This window comes from Antechinus flavipes, chromosome 5 (genome assembly GCF_016432865.1).
Source record: "Antechinus flavipes isolate AdamAnt ecotype Samford, QLD, Australia chromosome 5, AdamAnt_v2, whole genome shotgun sequence".
NCBI classification, from domain to species: Eukaryota; Metazoa; Chordata; class Mammalia; order Dasyuromorphia; family Dasyuridae; genus Antechinus; species Antechinus flavipes.
This window is the reverse complement of record NC_067402.1, coordinates 128,361,112-128,379,671: the sequence shown is the minus strand read 5'-3', so window position 1 is coordinate 128,379,671 and position 18,560 is coordinate 128,361,112. Positions and strand designations below refer to the sequence as shown.

General features: G+C 34.4%; 1 protein-coding gene and 1 long non-coding RNA gene across 2 annotated transcripts; one reads left to right on the top strand and one right to left on the bottom strand.

The window, feature by feature from the left end:
- The first annotated feature begins 872 nt into the window (after window positions 1–872).
- On the top strand, window positions 873–9,844 carry LSM8 (LSM8 homolog, U6 small nuclear RNA associated). The gene is made up of 5 exons (XM_051961440.1): window positions 873–887; window positions 1,000–1,061; window positions 2,024–2,064; window positions 6,562–6,689; window positions 8,670–9,844. The coding sequence occupies exons 2-5, from the start codon at window positions 1,031–1,033 to the stop codon at window positions 8,758–8,760; spliced, it is 291 nt and encodes a 96-aa protein (XP_051817400.1). The 5' UTR covers window positions 873–887; window positions 1,000–1,030; the 3' UTR covers window positions 8,761–9,844.
- An 859-nt stretch (window positions 9,845–10,703) lies between these two features.
- LOC127537994 (uncharacterized) lies at window positions 10,704–17,411 on the bottom strand. Its single transcript, XR_007947659.1, has 2 exons — window positions 16,857–17,411; window positions 10,704–12,213 (listed from the first exon to the last, which is right to left on the bottom strand). It is a non-coding gene; the product is annotated as an uncharacterized LOC127537994 (long non-coding RNA).
- Between the last annotated feature and the right edge of the window lie 1,149 nt (window positions 17,412–18,560).

The window sequence follows — 18,560 nt, the reverse complement described above, 5'->3', positions numbered from 1 at the left end:
TGAACGGAAACAAATACATCAGATTGCCCAGAAGTATGGTCTTAGGAGTAAATCTCATGGAATAGGCCGTGAAAGATATTTGGTGGTAGGTAGAAAAAGGCGTAAGGAAGATTTACTAGATCAGCTCAAACAGGAAGGCCACGTTGGACATTATGAACTGGTTATGCCTCAAGCAAATTGAGACCAAAATTATCATGTAAACACTTCCTAACATTTTGTGACACGAATTAGAAATGTTGCATTTTCTGGTTGTAGAAGATATTCATTCTAAAGTGGTGTTAAACTTTGCTCTTTTTTACTTATGCTTTTGTAGGAAGACTCTTGTTCAAGTTGTACTAGTATGTAGTCCAGAAGACAAAATTGTCCTTGATGTCATTGATGTTACTAGTTATTTTATATTGTGATGTGATCATGTGATAACAAAAATACATCCAAATGTACCTCTTCCCTTTAAAATTAAAAACTTGTATTTTCCCCTTAAAGAATTTTTAATTTGTTTGAAGAGCAAAGCGATTTGGAGTAAATGTGTTCATATCAGACTATAATAAAACTACAACTGTCAACGACGTTTTGCATTTTAACCTGTAAAAAAAAAAAAAAAAAAAAAAAAAAAAAAAAAAAAAATTTCTATAGTTCCAACGCATAAATTTCAATATTTTTTGTATTTATAATGTAATTAAAAAAAAAAAACAACTTATCGTTCGGTCACATTTCCTACCGATTTTACCCGAATTCTCTACCCTTCTCTATCTCCACTCTCGCTCTAGCCCATCCTCTCTCAGCTCATGTGGGGTCCCTAGGAAACCAAGGCATTCTGGGAGGATCACGCAAAGGGCGCATGCGCACAAGTCTTCGCTCTTCCCGGGTCTTGCGAGAGGCAGAGGAAGGTGAGGGCGGGGTACGGCGGTAGTCTCCAATCTCGCGATATTGTTTTCCTTTCAGACGTAGAGTGCCTGGGTGCTAAGCATATCTCTTTCTTTCTCCCTTCTTGACGCTTAGCGCAGACTCCGGAGCGCGCGGCCCGAGCAACATGACGTCGGCCTTGGAGAACTACATCAACCGTATCCTTGAGCTGCCGCTGGGGCGGCAGACTAGCGCCCGCTCATTCTGTCCTCCCTCTGCCTGCCCCACCCGTCACGGTTGCGCCGGGGATCCTTTGCAGCGCCGTGTCCTGCGGCCTAGGGAGCGGAGCGGGCCCCAGTGTAACCGCGAACCGGGAGGGGGAGGAGGTCGGGATATGGGCCCGCCAGTCCTGCTTCTGATCCCGTGTGTCCCGCCCCGCTTTCTGGCAGATCTTAATTATGGTTCTTTACTTGTTTTCCTTTCTACCTCTAAATGTTGTCCATTTTCTGTCATTCCGCGCCACCTTCCAGTCTCTTTTCGTTGCCTCTGAAGCAGCGATTGTCTTGTTCTACTCCTGGAGAGCTTAAGATAGGAGGGTTTGGATGCAGGTCGCATGAGGGCCTTTTACACAAATGGCAAGGATGGCGTGTGAACTAAAAGCAAAAAAAAAAAAAAAAAAGGGCCTCTAAAATAACTTTAATTTTAATGTTCCGGAAAGAAACTTTTAAAGATTTCATTCGTTCTTGCTTACTGGGAAGAGTAAGGACAAATTACTGTCGTATTTGGGGGGGCGTCTCCATTTGCTGGTAATTTCTGTGGCGTTTAATTGGACCCTTTAGAGGAAATTGAGGAAAGTTGGTTTAAGGTTGCACAGTGCCAAAAGTTGAAAAAAAAAATCTTATGTGGAATACTCTAATCACATAGCTAAGAGTGAATTTTCAAAGAAAAGCCAAAGATAATGTTTGGAACTGTTGTAAGCATTGGATATTTATTTATTTTTTAATAGTATCTTTTGCAGTTTTCAGACCTCCATAATCCACTTTTTATATTGTGAATTTGGAATAGCTATATTCCACCATTGTAGGATTTCACACATTCTAACAAAGTTAGCATTCTTTATCAGGGCATCAATTACAACACAAAAACAACAACAAAAACTTCCTTAATCCTGTTTTATCAGGTACGGTTGCTGTTATTACATCTGATGGCAGAATGATTGTGGTAAGTATTCAGCTCTGTGCTGTTATATAATTCATAATGTTTTATTTGTAGAATACTTGTTAAAGCATGAAATGGCATGACATTTTTATATTTATTGAATCATCAATTTACCATCATGCATAGAATATTGTTCTTGGTATCAGAAAAGTTCAGGATTCAAACCCTTTCCTCTGACTGCTGTTATCTGTTGGACCATAGTCAACTTGCTCTCCAAACCTCAGTTATCTTAAGTATAAAAAAGGATAAGGAATATAAAGGACTTTTTAAAACTTAAAAGTCCTGTATTAATGTCAGTTGTTATGCTTTTGTCATAGATTATAAATTATAGAACGCTTGCTTAATGCATTCCTCTCTCAGCCTTCTGCAGTTTGACTTTCAACTTCATTCAACTGAAATTGCCCTCTCCAAAGTTGCCAGTTATCTTTTAATTGATAAATCTACTTACTGACCTTTGTTCTTTTTGACTTCTACCACATTTGACACTATTGATCACCTTCTTCCCATAGATAGTTCGTTCTTTGTAAGATTTGTGACATGGTTCTCTCCTGATTTTCCTCCAACTCACCAGTCCTTCACTAGATCTTCATCTGTGTTAATTCATTAACTCAGTATTCATTGTGGTTTTGTTTTGGCTTCCCTTCTCTTTTCCCTCTGTCATCATTTTTTGTTATCCCTTTCCCATCTCAATTCATGATGTCATTTAGATGCATATGATTCCCAGATCTCTCTTATCTTTCCATAGTCTTTTTTGAGTTCACGTCATCACCCCATCACTATATTACCAACTGTCTTTTAGGCATCTTAAATTAGACGTACTTGAGGCATTTTGAAACTCAATTTGTTCAAAACAACTCGGCTTGCCTACACCATTATCCAGACTTGCAACCCCAGTGCCATCTTTGATTCTTCTCACTACAAAATATCCAATCCTTTACCAAAATTTCCAATCCATTGCCAAATCTTGTTATTTTTTTCCTTTATAACTTTTCATTTTTTCTCTCAGACACAGACAACTGCTACTCTAGTTCAGAATCTTATTTGTCTCTTTTGGAATATTGTAATATAGTCTTCAAATCATGTCCCTGTCTCAAACTCTCCTTTAGCAGCCAGAATAATTTTCCTAAATAATTTCCTAAATTCCTAAAATTCCTAAAACCTAAGGTTTGACTATGTCACTAAACTTCAGTGGCTCCTCTGGTCTATAGTTACATACTATATACAGCTCACAACTTATTCACGATTTTTCATCCTGTGCAGATCTTGCATTTATCTTCCCTTCAGACCCCACAAGGACTCTTAACATGCTGGAGGGCCCTAAATCTTTTGACAGTTCATCATGCCAAGGGAGCCTCTATCACTGTCACTTTGAATAATTTACCTCCTTCTCTGTTCATACAATTCTAAATTGTCTGACTTGTGGATTGCTTAAAGGGCAATGGTAGGGGCTTCAGTAGGCATGAAAAGCCTTTAACATATTGAGAAGTGTGCAGGAGCATCATAAAGACATGTAAAAATGAAAATAGTTGAACTTACATGACCTATAGTTCAGATAAGAAACTTGAATAGGAAATGAACATATATTTTCATAGATTAGCAGAGTTGGAAAGGACCTTAAAAGATCTATTCCAACTCCTTCATGATAATAAAAGCTAATGTTTTATATAGCCTTTTAAAAGTTTGCAAAGTGTTTTACATCTTTTTCCTCAAAACATTCTGAAATTCATTTTACTGCTGAAGAATGGTTGAAAGAGATTAAGGAATTTGTTCAAGATTACAAAGCTATTTTCTGAGCAGCTGTCATCTGAGGCAAGATTTGAATTCGGGTTTTATTGGCTGGATTCACATCCAGCCTTTTGTCCACTGTGACACTTAAATATCTGGGTGCCCTTTATTTTGTAGATGAAGAAATGAAACCTAGAAAAGATTTTTTTAAAAATCACTCACCCAAGAACACACAAATAGTTAGAAGTAGAGTTAAAATTAGAACTCAGATCTTCTGTTTCCTAATCTAGTCTTATTTCTTTTATACTCAGATTTTAATTTCCTGTAAACATGGTATTGTAGATCTTTATAATATTTTTTCCTTGACTTATACTTGGTTTTTGAATCAGAAAATGTTATTGTCTTTTTTGTTCTGTTCCTAATATTTTTAACAGTTTTGTTAAGGGAGACAATGTGGTTTCATGGATAAAGCAGAATTGGCAGTATAAATAAAGTGAGGGAAAACTTAAGAGTTATGAAGACTTAAATTCAAATCTCGTTTGTGAATCATTAACTATTTGGTCCCTTAAATCTCTTTGTGTCCCAGGCAGTTTTCTAATTGATATGTATTATCAAATACACAAGTCTTTTGCCTTCCTTGAGCTAGTTTTCTCTAGTAAAATTTCCTGCCCTAGTGTAATCATCAGTCTGAATTATAACTAAAACACTGATTGTTGAATAACTAATTAACCAACCCCACACTCTTTAGGCAGGTAAAAAGACAAAAGCGAAACAGTTCTTTCCTCAAGGTTTTATTATATTTGGAGAGACATACATATAGTAGAGGGACTGCTAGGTGGTGGCACAATGAATGGAATAGATACGAAGTCAGAAAGATCTGAGTTTAAATTTGACTTCAAGATATTAGCCATGTGACTCAGACCTCTTTGTCTCAGTTTCCTTATCTGTAAAATGATTTGGGGAAAAAGAAACGACAAGGGTATCTTTGTCAAGAAAATCTCAAATGGGATCACGAAGAATCAGACACAACTAAAGGGACTTAATACATAACAACAGTAAAGCATATAACTGGAAGGGAAGGCTCTAGAAGGTCAAAAAACCAGTTTATTTTCTCTGTGAAATAGGAAAACTGCTACTAGAGAGTATATGATGGTGCTTTTGCTGATGTTTTTCTTTTTTTTTTTTTTTTAAGTGTATAATAAGTTCTCTCACTAAAGATATAATGTGACCTTGGGCAAATCGATTAATATCTGTAAGCCTTGGTTTTCTGTTCTATAAAACATAATAATAAATACCCTATGTTCTTAAAATTGTTAATATAAAGTACTTTCTGAAAGATAAAGCAGCTGTGTAAAAGAGTAATTCAAGTATGTTATTTCTGTACATTTTCATTTTGCACTAGTGATCTTATCAGTAGGAGGGACAAATCCTTTGCCTAAATATTTCATAATTGCCTCCCAGTATGCATTAGAATGTGGAACATTTTATTCAGTTAAGTAATAATTAAGTTAGACTCCATGGAAATTGTTCAGAGGAACTCAAGAATTTTTTGTCAATTATAGTCTTGACAAACAAACCTCAATAGTAGACTTCTACTGTTGTTATGTGTATGTGTGTATAGCTATGTATGTATGTGTATATATATTTTTTAGTTTTGCTTGCTGGCTTTGTACATTAAATTTTTCCTGTGGTACCATGTAGATGAAGTAATGTAATTTTTGTTTTTGAAAGTCCAAGATAAAAACATTTCTTTCTTAATATTAGCAAAATCCAAGGAAAAGTATTTTTTTCCCCTGGAAAAATTTATACACAAAGAATAAAACAGCTTAAGCCAATCTGTGGAAATACAGTTTGTGTTATTTGATCCATCAAAAACATTCTTTAAAGTTATTCCTTTTTAAGTTATGTATGTCCTAATAAGCTCTTTGTTTGTGATAAGCCAATCTGTATAAGAATTGGCTGCTAATTAGGTTTTTTGGGTTTTTTTTTTAAAGCATGATTTCTCTAAACCCTAGATTTAGTTTTTTTTCTTTTTGGCCTTACTCTCTGGGTTGTATTCAGATGAGGAAAACTGAACAAACAGAATATTAATAAAAATTTGAAATATTTATCAAGAGCCACATAAATTTAAATTTCCTCAGAAATTCTGCTAACTCTTTTCTTCTCTCATTTAAAATTTAGTTTCTTCCATGAAGTCTTCTCCACAAATTCCACCAGGACTCAGCTATTTTTTAAAACAGCTTTTTTCCTTTGAAAAATTATTATTAATGTAGCCCTATTTTTAAAGCTTGCTATTTCATACTTTTATTTGGATTCATTTGGCCATTTTCTTTAGAATGTAAATTCCTCAAATTCAGGACGTTTATTTTATCTTTATATCTTTAACTTCTACTCCACAATATCTTGCACAGAGTAAATGTTTATTAAACTTAACTGAATATTAACTTTTGAAAGATAGTGCCTGTGGACCCTCCATCTGTAAATTCACAATAACTGGCACATAAAATATTTTTTATTGTAGACTGCCACACACCATAGCTTTCTATAAGCATCCCTCAAGTGTTTTTTTCCTTAATAAAGAAAGGGTTTTATAATGTGAAATAAAGGTACTTTTGGAGTAGTTTTTGTGTTTTTTTTTTTATTTTAGTTAGAAAATAGACTTTTTAAATGTGTCTGATTTGCTTTAGAGTGACAAGTTTTCTAGAATTATTATATATTATATTTTGAACTTATAAACGGAGATAACCTTAAAAGCATTTCATTATTTTTTCACAGGGAACCCTAAAAGGTTTTGATCAGACCATCAATTTAATTTTGGATGAAAGCCATGAACGAGTGTTCAGCTCTTCTCAGGGAGTAGAGCAAGTGGTATTAGGATTATACATTGTAAGAGGTGACAATGTGTAAGTATGTTAATTTTTTAAAAATCTGGGCTATAAGTGTATATAACAGGTAATTTAATAATATGTATTAATATACATGTTTTGTTTTTTCCCCCAAAAGGATAGTTCTGAAATAAAAGTAATAATCCCCAAGTGAATTTTTTGTAAAGTTAATAATCATCTCCAGTTAACTTTAAAACTATGGGTTTTCCTACATTTTCATTTTTTAAGATAAATTAGGGAAGGGGTAGCTAGGTGGTACAGTGGATAGAGCACCAGCCCTGAAATCAGAAAAGACGTGAGTTCAAATCCAGTCTTAGACATTTAATACGTCCTAGCTGTGTGACTCTGGGCAAGTCACTTAACCCCAATTGCCTCAGCAAAATAAATAGATGAATGAATAAATTAGGGCTGGACATAGTGCATAGTGGTACATTCTTGCAATCCTACTGCTGGAGAGGCCTGAGCTGCAATAGGGTATACTCCCAATACTAATACAGGGTAATCTTCTGAGAGTAGCTACCAGTAGGTTGCTTCTGGCAGCTGGATCACACAGTAGAGAGAATGCTAGGCCTACAGTTATAAAGAATTGAGTTTAAATCCAGCCCCAGTGTCACATAGCTAGTAAATAAATGATGTAGGAGTCAGATTTCTTCCTGAATCTAACCCCAGCATTGTGCACTAAGCCATCCAACTATCCTTTTTTGAAAGATAAAACATATTTGTCCTTTCCCCATTTTCCATGTTCTTTCAAAGATTTTTTATCAATGACTCAGAAATCACTTCTGTCAGTGCTTCAGGTACTATGCTTTTTGATTCCATGCTTTTTAATATCTCCTTGCTTGCCCTACATTTAAATTCTGTTTTAATCATATTTTATACTTCCCATTATTCTCCTTGGGTGAAAAAAAAGGAAAGCAAAATAAATTGAGTAGTTCAATCTTTTTGTCTTTTCAGCATGCTTTCTATGCCAAGCAGTACTGTGTTTTCAGTGATACTTTCCTCCACTCCTCTTCCCCCCAAAAAAATTAAAAACCCTTTTAAGCTGTCCTTGACTTTTAATTGCCGGCCTTATCTTGTTCTCTCCTTTAGCATTGCTGACACTGTTCTCCCACAACTATGAATTTTGTTCATTCTCAACTAACTTCCTTGACTTTAAAAGTCTTTTAAAAATCTGATTTGTTTGAGGATTTACCTATTTTTTATACAATTCCTCTTATCCTTAATGGGCAAATTCTTTTAAGATAATTTCATCAGAAATATGTAGGTGAATCGTTATTATAGATTGTAGGAATTATAGGTAGAAGGGATCCATTCTGTTTTCATTTTCAAAACTAAGTTTTTAAGGGCTTCTTAGACATCTCTGTCTTCCAGTACATTAGACTACTGGCCCTTACCTTTACATACTTCCATGTAGAAATTATATCAGTCAATAAGATGGGAAAAATTTAAATATCCATAAATAATATCATAAGTGAGTCTTATTAAAATATTAGTTTTTGCAGTATTTTATCATAGAGGAACCATTTTTGAAATTACTCAGTTACTTTCAGTTGCCTAGTTATTGTTATGAAAACAGCAATGTTTTTTAAATATAATTTTTGTGCAATTTGAATCTTAAATGATAGACTTTTTTGTTATTGTTATGTCACATACTTTAATGTTATGATACCTATAGGATTTGATACATAATCTGCCATCATAAATCTGGAAGGTTTTATTTTAAATATATGTTCTGGTTATGTCTGGGAAAGAATTTCATTTTAAATTTTAAGTAAATCTTTTTTTTTTAAATTCAAAGTTACAATTACAGCATAACTCCCAATTCCTTGACTTAGATGTAAAAATGATTTTATGAAAATACTAAGTGTTCTAAACCTTATCTCCTTTTTTTCAACATGTTTCGGTTTCGAAAGACAAATATTTTTAGAAATTTCTCCCAAATTTTAAAAAATTCTTATATTTTAATTTATTCTCTTATTTCTTTACATTTTCTTACAGTGCAGTCATTGGAGAAATTGATGAAGAGACAGACTCTGCACTTGATCTGGGAAATATTCGGGCAGAGCCTCTAAATTCGGTAGCACACTGATAAAATATTTACTTTAGGCTTTTGTAAATCTTTTGACTGTACAGATCTACTTATTCTGAGGATAATGTGCAAAATTTATACAAATTGTGATAACTACATTTTTATTCATTTTGTGTGTTGCAGTTTGATATGTAAATTAAAATATTTCTACATTTTGCATTTTATTGTAAGTTTTTTATATTGTATAAATATCTAATAGTTACTAATAGTCATAATTTGGGGAATTTTATAAACACATGGTAATTTTGATATTTTATAATGGAAAATTGTAAGCAGAAATTTATACACCACTTACATCAAAGGTATATATTCCCTTGAGTATATCTACCTGGAGTTCCTCAGATTAATTTTTTTTTACTACTTTGGCATTGGTTTATTTCTGCAACTGCTATTTTCTGATAGTTCGTGTAGCTTCCTGTAATAATTGTGAATCAGTTGAGGTTTAATTGAAAAGGAAAATGATGGGAGAGAAAAGATTCTCATATGGAACAAAGATAGGGATTTGAAAGGTATGAAGGTGTAAAAGAGATAAGGTATAAGAATTGGTAAGTTTGCAATGAATAATTTGCCTGAGATATGTTTTAAATAATGGCCTTATTGTGTACAAATTATCTTGATGTTGATGAAATTGTTCCAACTTAGCAAATGTCATTTTATAAATATCTGTAATTGAAAATTTGTTTATATCCAGTCAAAGCTTGCTTTCATTGAGTAAGTAGTCTTTCAACAATTTTCTCCAATACATTGAGTGTTAACAGATAATTCAAAGGAGTGAATTTTCTGTGTAAGCGCATTGATAATTTATATGTAAATTATAAATGAAGGAAAATCCCCGACTTATGAATGGATTGTAATACAAAAATACTTGTCATGGCGTGCAGTTTTAAATATCTTTCCTCATAGAAGTAATTGATGGTACATTCTTAAGTGGGCTGTGTTTCTAGGTTAGCCTATAAATGCCTATAAAGAGTTAAAATTTTTCAATCGGAGAATATAAAACATTATTATACTTTGAAGAAAAGTCTTGGAGAGTAAGTAAATGATTTGAATATATTCAAGAGCATTAAAAATGTTATGGTAACAATGATTGTGTAATTTTGCTTTTCCTAACCTTTGGTATGAGTGTGTTTGTAGCCAGTTGTTCAAGGATCCATAATTATTTTCTTGTTGTGCCAAATAACATCTAGTTGTTGGGACTTGTATTTAACCTAGATGCATCGCAGTTAACTTAGTTCCATCAAGCCCATATTAGGTCCTATTCCAGCTTGATTAAGAAATGCCAAAATTTGCCCTTTAATTGCTGTAATGCTTTCTGTACTATCTGGTCTCTGTAGTTCTATTATTGTTCAGTTATGTCCACATATGCATGATCCCATTTTCCAGTTTTCTTGGCAAAGATACTGGAATAATTCACTATTCCCTTCTCTAGTTCATTTTACAGATGAAGAATTTAGGTAAACAGAGTTAAGTCACTTGTTCAGGATCATACTAGTAAGTGTCTTAAGGCCATATTTGAACTCAGGAAAATTAGTTTTCCTGACTCCCAATCCAATACTCTATCCACTGCACCACATAACTGTCTTTTTCTGTAGTTCTCTCCATCTGCTAATATTTGTAAGACTAGTTAGAGGACATAATTCGCAAGTACTGGCCTTGATCTGTGAATGTAGATAATGTATTTATATTGCTTTTTAGAGAATATATATATATATAAACATTAATAGCTATGTTGATAATTTGAGGCAGTGTTCTCAATATTAAAATCTTTTAAAAATTTCTTTTTCTCCACCTTCAATCCCTGTGTAGGTTAGCATTCATATGTACTCATCACTGTTCTAAGGAGAAGTTGTAGATGCCTAAAGCAAAATCTCTATTCTTCCTTGAGAAGCAACCTTCATGTTCTTTTTTACCCTTTGCATTGGTCAAGTTAGTTAGAGAAAAGGAAAATTAAAATAACCTGTTTATTATCATTCAAGATTTATTAATCATTTACAGTCTGTCAGGCCTTGTACTGAGATCTGAGAATACAAAAAGAGGTACACAGTCCCTATCCAGTAGGGGAGACAACAAATATATGCAAACATAATATATAAATAGGAAATATAAGTGGGAAAGTGCTAGAATTAAGAAGAGTCAGAAAAGACTTTACATAAAAGGGAGTACTTCAATTGAGTGGTAATAGTGGTAGTCATACTCATAGTCATAGTCATCATAGTAGTAGAAAACGACAACATAAATGACTGTTTTCCATGACTGTAGTTCCACAATTTTGCCTCAGATAGTCTAAGTTACAGGGAATTTTGCTGGGAAACCCAAGTATGAAGTTTGTAGCAACTTTATTCTTTTAAAAAATAATTCTTTTTGCATTCTAATCCAAAATAAAAGTGACTCCTACCACATGCCATTCCCACTATCCTATTCATTCAGTGACTAACCTAGAATCCCTCAGAACTAGGTTAAATGAAACCTCTCACTTATCCCATCTGTAAGAATAACAACTTCATAGGTTATTGTGAAGTTAAAATGAAATCATGTAAAGTATATTTATGCCTGAAAGTGCAAGTCACCTAATTTCATAGTTGTTTATATGTATAGTTACCAAATAAAACCTCTGTGTCCTGGATGCATATAATATACCATCAAGGCTCCAAATAGCTTGGTGCAAATGAGATTCTGAATTTGGAGTACACTTGGGTATTGGGAGGGGGAGAGGACAAGGGGAGAAACAAGATTCTTTTGTCTGTGGTAAAATGGTGAGTGTATGATGCAGCCTTGTTAATGAACTGAAATCAACCTCTGATTGACCCAAAGTTGAAAAAGGAGAAACATACCATGTAATCCCCAAATTATATTCATTTCAGATCAATCTGTTTTTCTTCAAACAGTGATATGGGTGTGTTGGCAATTAAATATTAAGATAAAGAGAAATCTCAGATTTTCTAACAGAAGTGATAGTCATCTTAAATATTACAGTTCATTACAAGCCTTTTAAAATTAGAACAGTTAATTAGCTTTATGTACTAAGGAGACTTTGGCCAAGTCTAATATGGAACTTCCTTAAACTAAAGGATGTTTGAATATAAAAGAGCTGGGAGTAGGAGCAAACAAGACAGTTGCCTAGGGTGCAACTTATAGGAGTACTCAATCAGGACTATTTTTGATATTTTCTTTTATTATAGTATATCATACCTGGTAGAATCATTTATTTTGTGATCTATAAAATCATGTGTTAGAGCAGGAGTTCTCAAAAACATTGGATTTAAGTTAGGCATTTTCATACAAAGTTGTCAGCTTCATTCTTCCAACATTATGTAAATCCAGTGGTGAGGCAGAAATCAAAAAGACTAGAAACAGCCCTGGATGCAGTGGATAACCTTGGCAATCATCAGCTGGTGGGAGAAGTTAGTGAACTAGAGATGAGGCTTCATGGAATTGATGAGACTTAAATTGACTCTGTAAGGAAAAAGAATTGAGCCTTAATGGCATTTCTTACTTAGTGATGACAGTATCAGTAAATGCTACCAGCCTCTTTTATTGTCCATGGACACGGTTTACTTGCTTATATAGGAAAGACATGCTTTATGTAATCTAGAATGGTTGTATTTGAGGATGATAGCTATGTCAGCACTAATATGCTACTATGTACCTGGTACAATTTTGAAATTTCTACCCTGAGTGCCAAGAGATAAGTAATGAACATGGAACTAATAGCTTTGAGTTTATATGTCTTAATGCATCTTAAAACAACATAGATTTCCTCAACTGTCAGTTTAAACATGTCAGCTATTAAACATATCAGCTATTATTTTGAATAGAGCTACCTTTTGAGCATACAAAAGGAGCTAGGTAGTCACAGGAAACTATCAGAGAGTATATATGCAGGACAATGTGGAAACAATGATTGTTGGACTGCAATATGAATTACAAATAGCTGCCTAGGAAGTCTCGGGAGAGAATATCTTTTGAACCAAAGTACAGTTGTAGCTCTGGATGAATGAATTCTATTTGACCTGTAAAGTAGAAGTCATGCCAAGGAATAATGATCAACCCTACAAATTTTGTTAGAGTGCAGTGAGCCTGATGAATATTCAAATTTTAGATGAATTAGTCTTTTTTGAGTTGGTTGGAAGAAAGCAATTTGTAAATAGTTAAGCCTGAGTGTAGGTTGGTACTTCAGTAAGCAGATATTTTCACTGACAAAAATTATGAGCCTCTGTCTGAGTAACTGGTCTCTAGGTTGCTGTGGCTAATGAGAAGCAAAATATTCTAATGGATATTGTGCTCAAATCCCATCCCTAACATATACTAGCTGTATGGCCTTTACCTCTCATCCTCAAGATTCCTCCTCCGAAATAATTAACTTAGATTTCACAACATTTAAGGTCCCTCTGCTCTAAATCATGATGCCTGTGATGATAATATTGCATTAATTTATCAGCCCCCACTAAGAACTAATGTTCATAAAGATTCCAGTAAGTTCCATTGCAAAGCTCACAACAAAATTACCCCTTTTTTAAAAGTCATTCTCCAAGCTTAGTCTGGCAGTTAGGACTGCCCTCAAGCAAACATGAGTTGTTCATGTACATTTTACAAGCAGAAAACCTGAGAGTTTATCCCAGTCATAACCAGGAACAGGCAAATGTCCAGGGTCTCCCATGGTTTCTTACAGTTGTGGCTATAGGGTCCTAATTTGTTTGCCACAAAATTTGATTGGTAGTTCATTATATAAGCTACTGAACCAATTGTTTATAATTAAATTTTATCTTTGGTGGTTTGTCCTATGAGAGTATCTACATATACTTATCAATTATCTACAACAAGAACACATATGATCATACTACACAAGTGCTTATGATATTGATAGCAGTTGATAGTAAAACAATTCAATTCTATTACAAAATAGAATAAAATCTAAATGGAGTCAGTATATTAAGCTAACAAATTTCTATTTTTTTAAGCTAATAAAAGTCCACATTTCTTAAGAATTTCCTTTTTGTTTCCCTTATGGCCGATTTTCTAAGATAAATATGATTAACCATTGTATTGCTGTTCTATGTCTTACGTTACTTAAATGAGAATCAGAGAAAAAGACAATTGGGAAATATCTGGGGCTAGAAATGGGAGAAAGAAGGGAAGAGACAAAGGATAAGAGAAAAGAGAAGTCAATTTCATAACTTTGTCTTGATCAAGGCAGTTTCTCCTAGTGTGGCTTCAAGCTGAACAAAAGAAAATTGATTAATTTTTTGGTTGATTTCCAAAGCAGAGAGAAAAAACAAACTATGAACCCAGCTCTTTGTGGACAATCTGTTATGTTATTTGTTCTGTTGTTTTGTTTTTTTGTGGCAGGTGGAACAAAAGAGGGAAAAGATTGTGACTGAGACAGATATGGAAAGCACCAGTCATTTTTGCCTTTCTATTATTGCACTTTGAAAGAATATCAAGTCTTCTACAGGGGATTGGTAATATTAGTAAGAGGAAGAACATCTATCTGTATCTATGGAAAAATCTGATGATTATAACTGTTTTCAGATCCTTGCCCTTGAAAGCAAAAAACTAATAGAGATGTGTGAAAAGGGCAATGAACAAGTTCTGAGGGAGAACTCTCTATGTGGATGAAACAGAAAATATTTCAAGTAGTAGTCTAGATGAAGCCAGAGTTCTGAAGGTAACCAAATTCTGGGGCTAGAACACTGAAAAAATGCTTTTATAACAATGGTCCAAAGGTGGCGTTAACATGAAGTAGGTGAGTGAAACACACAAGGGAGGAATAGGTATTGTCAAAATGAGGTTTCATCTTAAATAACCTAAAACACTTTATAGCAATTACAATGCTCCCTCTTTCCCTCATACTTCCTACCCTTTAGTCCAATGATATCAAAATCAAACTGAAAAGTATATATTATATAATTTATATTTTTCTCTAATTTGTAGGGTATGTCCTAAGAAAGTTCAAATAGTTGTATATCAGCTCCTTACTTGAAAGAATTGAAATATTCATTTCAGTCTTGAACACTTATGTCTCTCCCCTCCCCCCTCAAAAAAAAAAACAAACAAAAAAAAAAAACTGCCAAAGACAATTTACATTACAGGATCAAAACTGTATGAAATTGGACATTGCCACCAATGATTTATTTTGAGAGAAATAAGATGGGAGAAAAGAAGCTGGAAGGAAATGGTGGCCCAAAAAGGAGAGAAAGATTAAAAAGAGACAAAATGAAGAATTCCTTGGTAAGAAATGCTAATTGGATTTTAAAAATCACCAGCACAAACATATATATCTTTTGGATGCTCTGCACAGGGATCCTTATTCCATGGAAGAACATTCTATTCTTTTCCTGATGTCTCTTCACCAGGATATCAACTGTTAACAGTGCAAACGGAGAATGGAGCTTCATCCTTCCAGAGCAGCTTTTGAAGCCACTTGGAGCTAAATATACACCCTTGAAAGTGAGAGCAAATTAATTCCTTGCCTGAGAATTGACATAATGGATTTATTGGATCAAAGCAGCTTTTCCAGTAAATGAAATATCCAGGAGGCTACATTTCCCTTTTAAGGCTTCCTCCAGCAAGGCATTGAGAAGTTTTCCATTTCTTTGGGTTTCCCTTTTTTCATCCAGATCGCTAATACAAATGAATTTGTTTCATACTGGATAAAGCTATAAGAAAGAAGAATGCTATTGGCATTTTATTCTTATATGTATATAATAAAAAGTTGTGCACAGTCAGGTTAGATAGCATTTGTATCTGGATGGCAAATGCATTCTTCAGCATCTATAGTTTGGGACTATTTTTTTAGTGAGAGAAGGGATTGTCTAGATGAATGATTATTACAAGTTGCAATTACAATTGCTTTTCAAAATTTATTTTTTCTGGAGTGGTAAGACGAATTCATTGCTCCAGCTATAGTATTAGTTTGCCTCCTTTTCCATACTGACAGTTCTTTTATTATATTCTGTGAGTTTATAAGGTGAAATATAGAACATATCCCTTATTGGTGATGGGGTGCATTTTTGTCATATAGCTTGCAATTCTTTTTAGAAATGTACTTTCATATCCCATTTGGAATGACTCATCTTAGGACTTTTATTTCCATTCCTTATATATCAGAGAAAATAATTTTTTAATATAGATATTTGCTACTGGCCTAAGCCAAGGAGCTCCAAGTAAAAAAAATCTTCCTCTACAAAGGCAGATTGGCATCAGCTCTGAAATTTATAGCCATGGAAAGTTGTCTATAGCATTTAGAAGCAAAATAACTTCCAAAGGATGAGTGATCAACTATGGATTATACATATCAGAAGTGAGAGTTTTAAGCCAATTCTTCCTGACTCTTGAGACTGACTTCCCATACACTATACCATACTGCATGTAAAGGGAAATTCTAGTGTAGAAACTTCATCTGCTAATGAAACTCAATGACTCATGAGTTCTTTTGCTGTAGAGTTGCGGCGCTAAGAATTAAATGGCTTGCCCATGATCATACAACTGGTTCATGTAACAGGCAATACTTAAAAGCTTTAAAGGTCTTCAAATTTCAAGTGAAAAAATGATCTTTTGGTTAAGAATTCTACCTATGGCTTAATTGTATTTGTTAATTGCCCTATTTTCCATTTACCTAAAATTTAAAAGTAATGGCCTTTTATATTTGTCACATATCCTGTTATAGTTAGTTTGTGATAAAAAGTATTAAATAGTATTGAAAATCTAGTTACTATTTAATTACTTTCTTGCTTTCTAGGTGTTTTTTGGGTAAATTTCAACATATTTGAAAAATAATTTTACTTGTAGAATTTTTTTTTCTTGATATTGAACACTAGATTATTGTATTAATTGCTTCTAGGTTTCTCTTTTTTCCCCATCTACTTTTTAAAATATGCAAAATGCTTTTGATGATTGCTGTTTTATAATATGGTTTGAGATCTGTTAATGGTAGGCTTCTTTTTGTTGGAATCCTTACTAACTGCTAACTAATTAGAGTTGATCTAATCTTACAAGAAGATGTTTTGGCCAGAACCTGAAACTAGGTACTAAGTAGAACTAATCAATACAAGGCTTGTGTTCACACCTTTACTCATTGGAGTTCAATGAGTTCATACCTCCCTTGAAGCTCTTTGGGCCAGAGAGCACTATGGGAGAAAACCCATAATCCCTCTCTCTGGAAGGAGCATAAATAGGCCAATGGGCCAGTCGAAGAAGTTCTTGAGAGTGAAGACGCTACAAGTCGAGATTTCACCGGAATGACATGAAGAGTTGGAGCTGGCTGGAGGCTGAAGAAAGCAGAGGCAGAGGCTGAAGGACCAGACCTTTGGATTTGGCAACATTCGGAGAGAACTCTTGGAACCAAGCAGAGAGATAGGCCTCTAAGCTAACCGGGCTATATTGGAAATAATAAAAGATCTGAACTTTTATCACCTGGCTGCGTTTTGAGGCATTTTGGCGCCCGAACAGGGACCGATTCAGATCCATCTGAACTAGACACAACATCTTTTATCCTTGCTTTAGAAAAAGGTTTTGGGGGGAACTTGCAGCCAAGATGGCGGAGAGGATGCACACATCCACTTAAGCTCCGAGTTTTCTCTCAGAATAATTTATTTCATGGCAAGCCTCGGAATTAGTGATTGTCTGAAAAAAAAAAAAAAAAACCCACAAATAATTACCAAAAGAAGATATCCTCAATATTTTCCAGAAAAGGTCTGTTTTTGCTTGCGGGGGTGGGATGGTTTTAGATCAGATGCAGACTGAAGACAGGCAGCTGCAGCACAACAGAGTAAGGCAGATGGCTCACAGGTGGGGCATGATCTCAGCTGTTTCTGTGGAGAGAGCTTTAACACAGTGTTGGCTACTTTGCCCTGGCAGCAAGCCAGTAGACAGAGAAATTAAAAACACGGGGGGTAAAGACTATAACCCCGAAAAGCTAGGGTCTCTTGGGACCTGACCACACTCACCCACAGTGTCTCAGCACATTCTCAGAGTCTAGAGTGCAGACACAGTGCAGCCATTGCTGTCCTGCTAATGCCTCGCTGCTGCCCCCTGCAGTCTGTAGAGGAAGCTCAGTAATACCATCCAGCCCCTTATTCCCCCCCCCCAAAAAAAGCAGACTATTTGTTTTTTATTGTTTGTTTTCTTTGACTCTTCTTTGACAAAATGAGCAAAAAATTAAAGCGCACTCTAGCTATTGATAGCTTCTATATGAATAGAGAGCACATTTTAAACCCTGAGGAGACTAAAAACAGATTGTCTATAGATGAATCCCCAAAGGAGAATATCATCTGGTCCTCAATGCACAAGACTCTCATAGAAGAAATTAAAAAGGCTCTCACGAGAACTAGAAGAAAAATGGGAAAAGAGAGTCTGGATAAGTCATCCCATTCATTAAAGATAGAGTGGATAAAAAAATCAAATCCTTGAAAAACAAAATTAGTGAACTGGAAGAAGAAAATAGCTCTCTAAAAATTAAAATTGGCAAAATGGAAAAAAAATTCCATAGAACAAAACAACTCACTTAAAAACTCAATTGGACAATTAGAAAAAGATATTTTCAAAAGTGAGTGAAGAAAATACTTCATTGAAAATCAGAGCCAAACAAATGGAATTGAATGACTTGAGGTCCTTGACACCAAGAATCAGTCAAGCAAAATCAAAAAAAAATGAAATAATGGAAAAAAAAAATGTCAAATACCTTCTTCGGAAAACAACAGACCTGGAAAATAGATCTAGAAGAGACGATCTGAGAATTATTGGACTCCCTGAAAAATATGATGAAAAAAAGAGCCTGGACACTATTTTACAGGAAATTATCA

Excerpts from the sequence above, each read along its gene's own strand:
- LSM8 (XM_051961440.1), top strand. The coding sequence starts at position 1,031 with ATGACGTCGGCCTTGGAGAACTACATCAACC. Across the intron at positions 2,065-6,561 it reads CTGATGGCAGAATGATTGTG|GGAACCCTAAAAGGTTTTGA; the intron begins GTAAGTATTCAG and ends ATTTTTTCACAG. Across the intron at positions 6,690-8,669 it reads ATTGTAAGAGGTGACAATGT|TGCAGTCATTGGAGAAATTG; the intron begins GTAAGTATGTTA and ends ATTTTCTTACAG.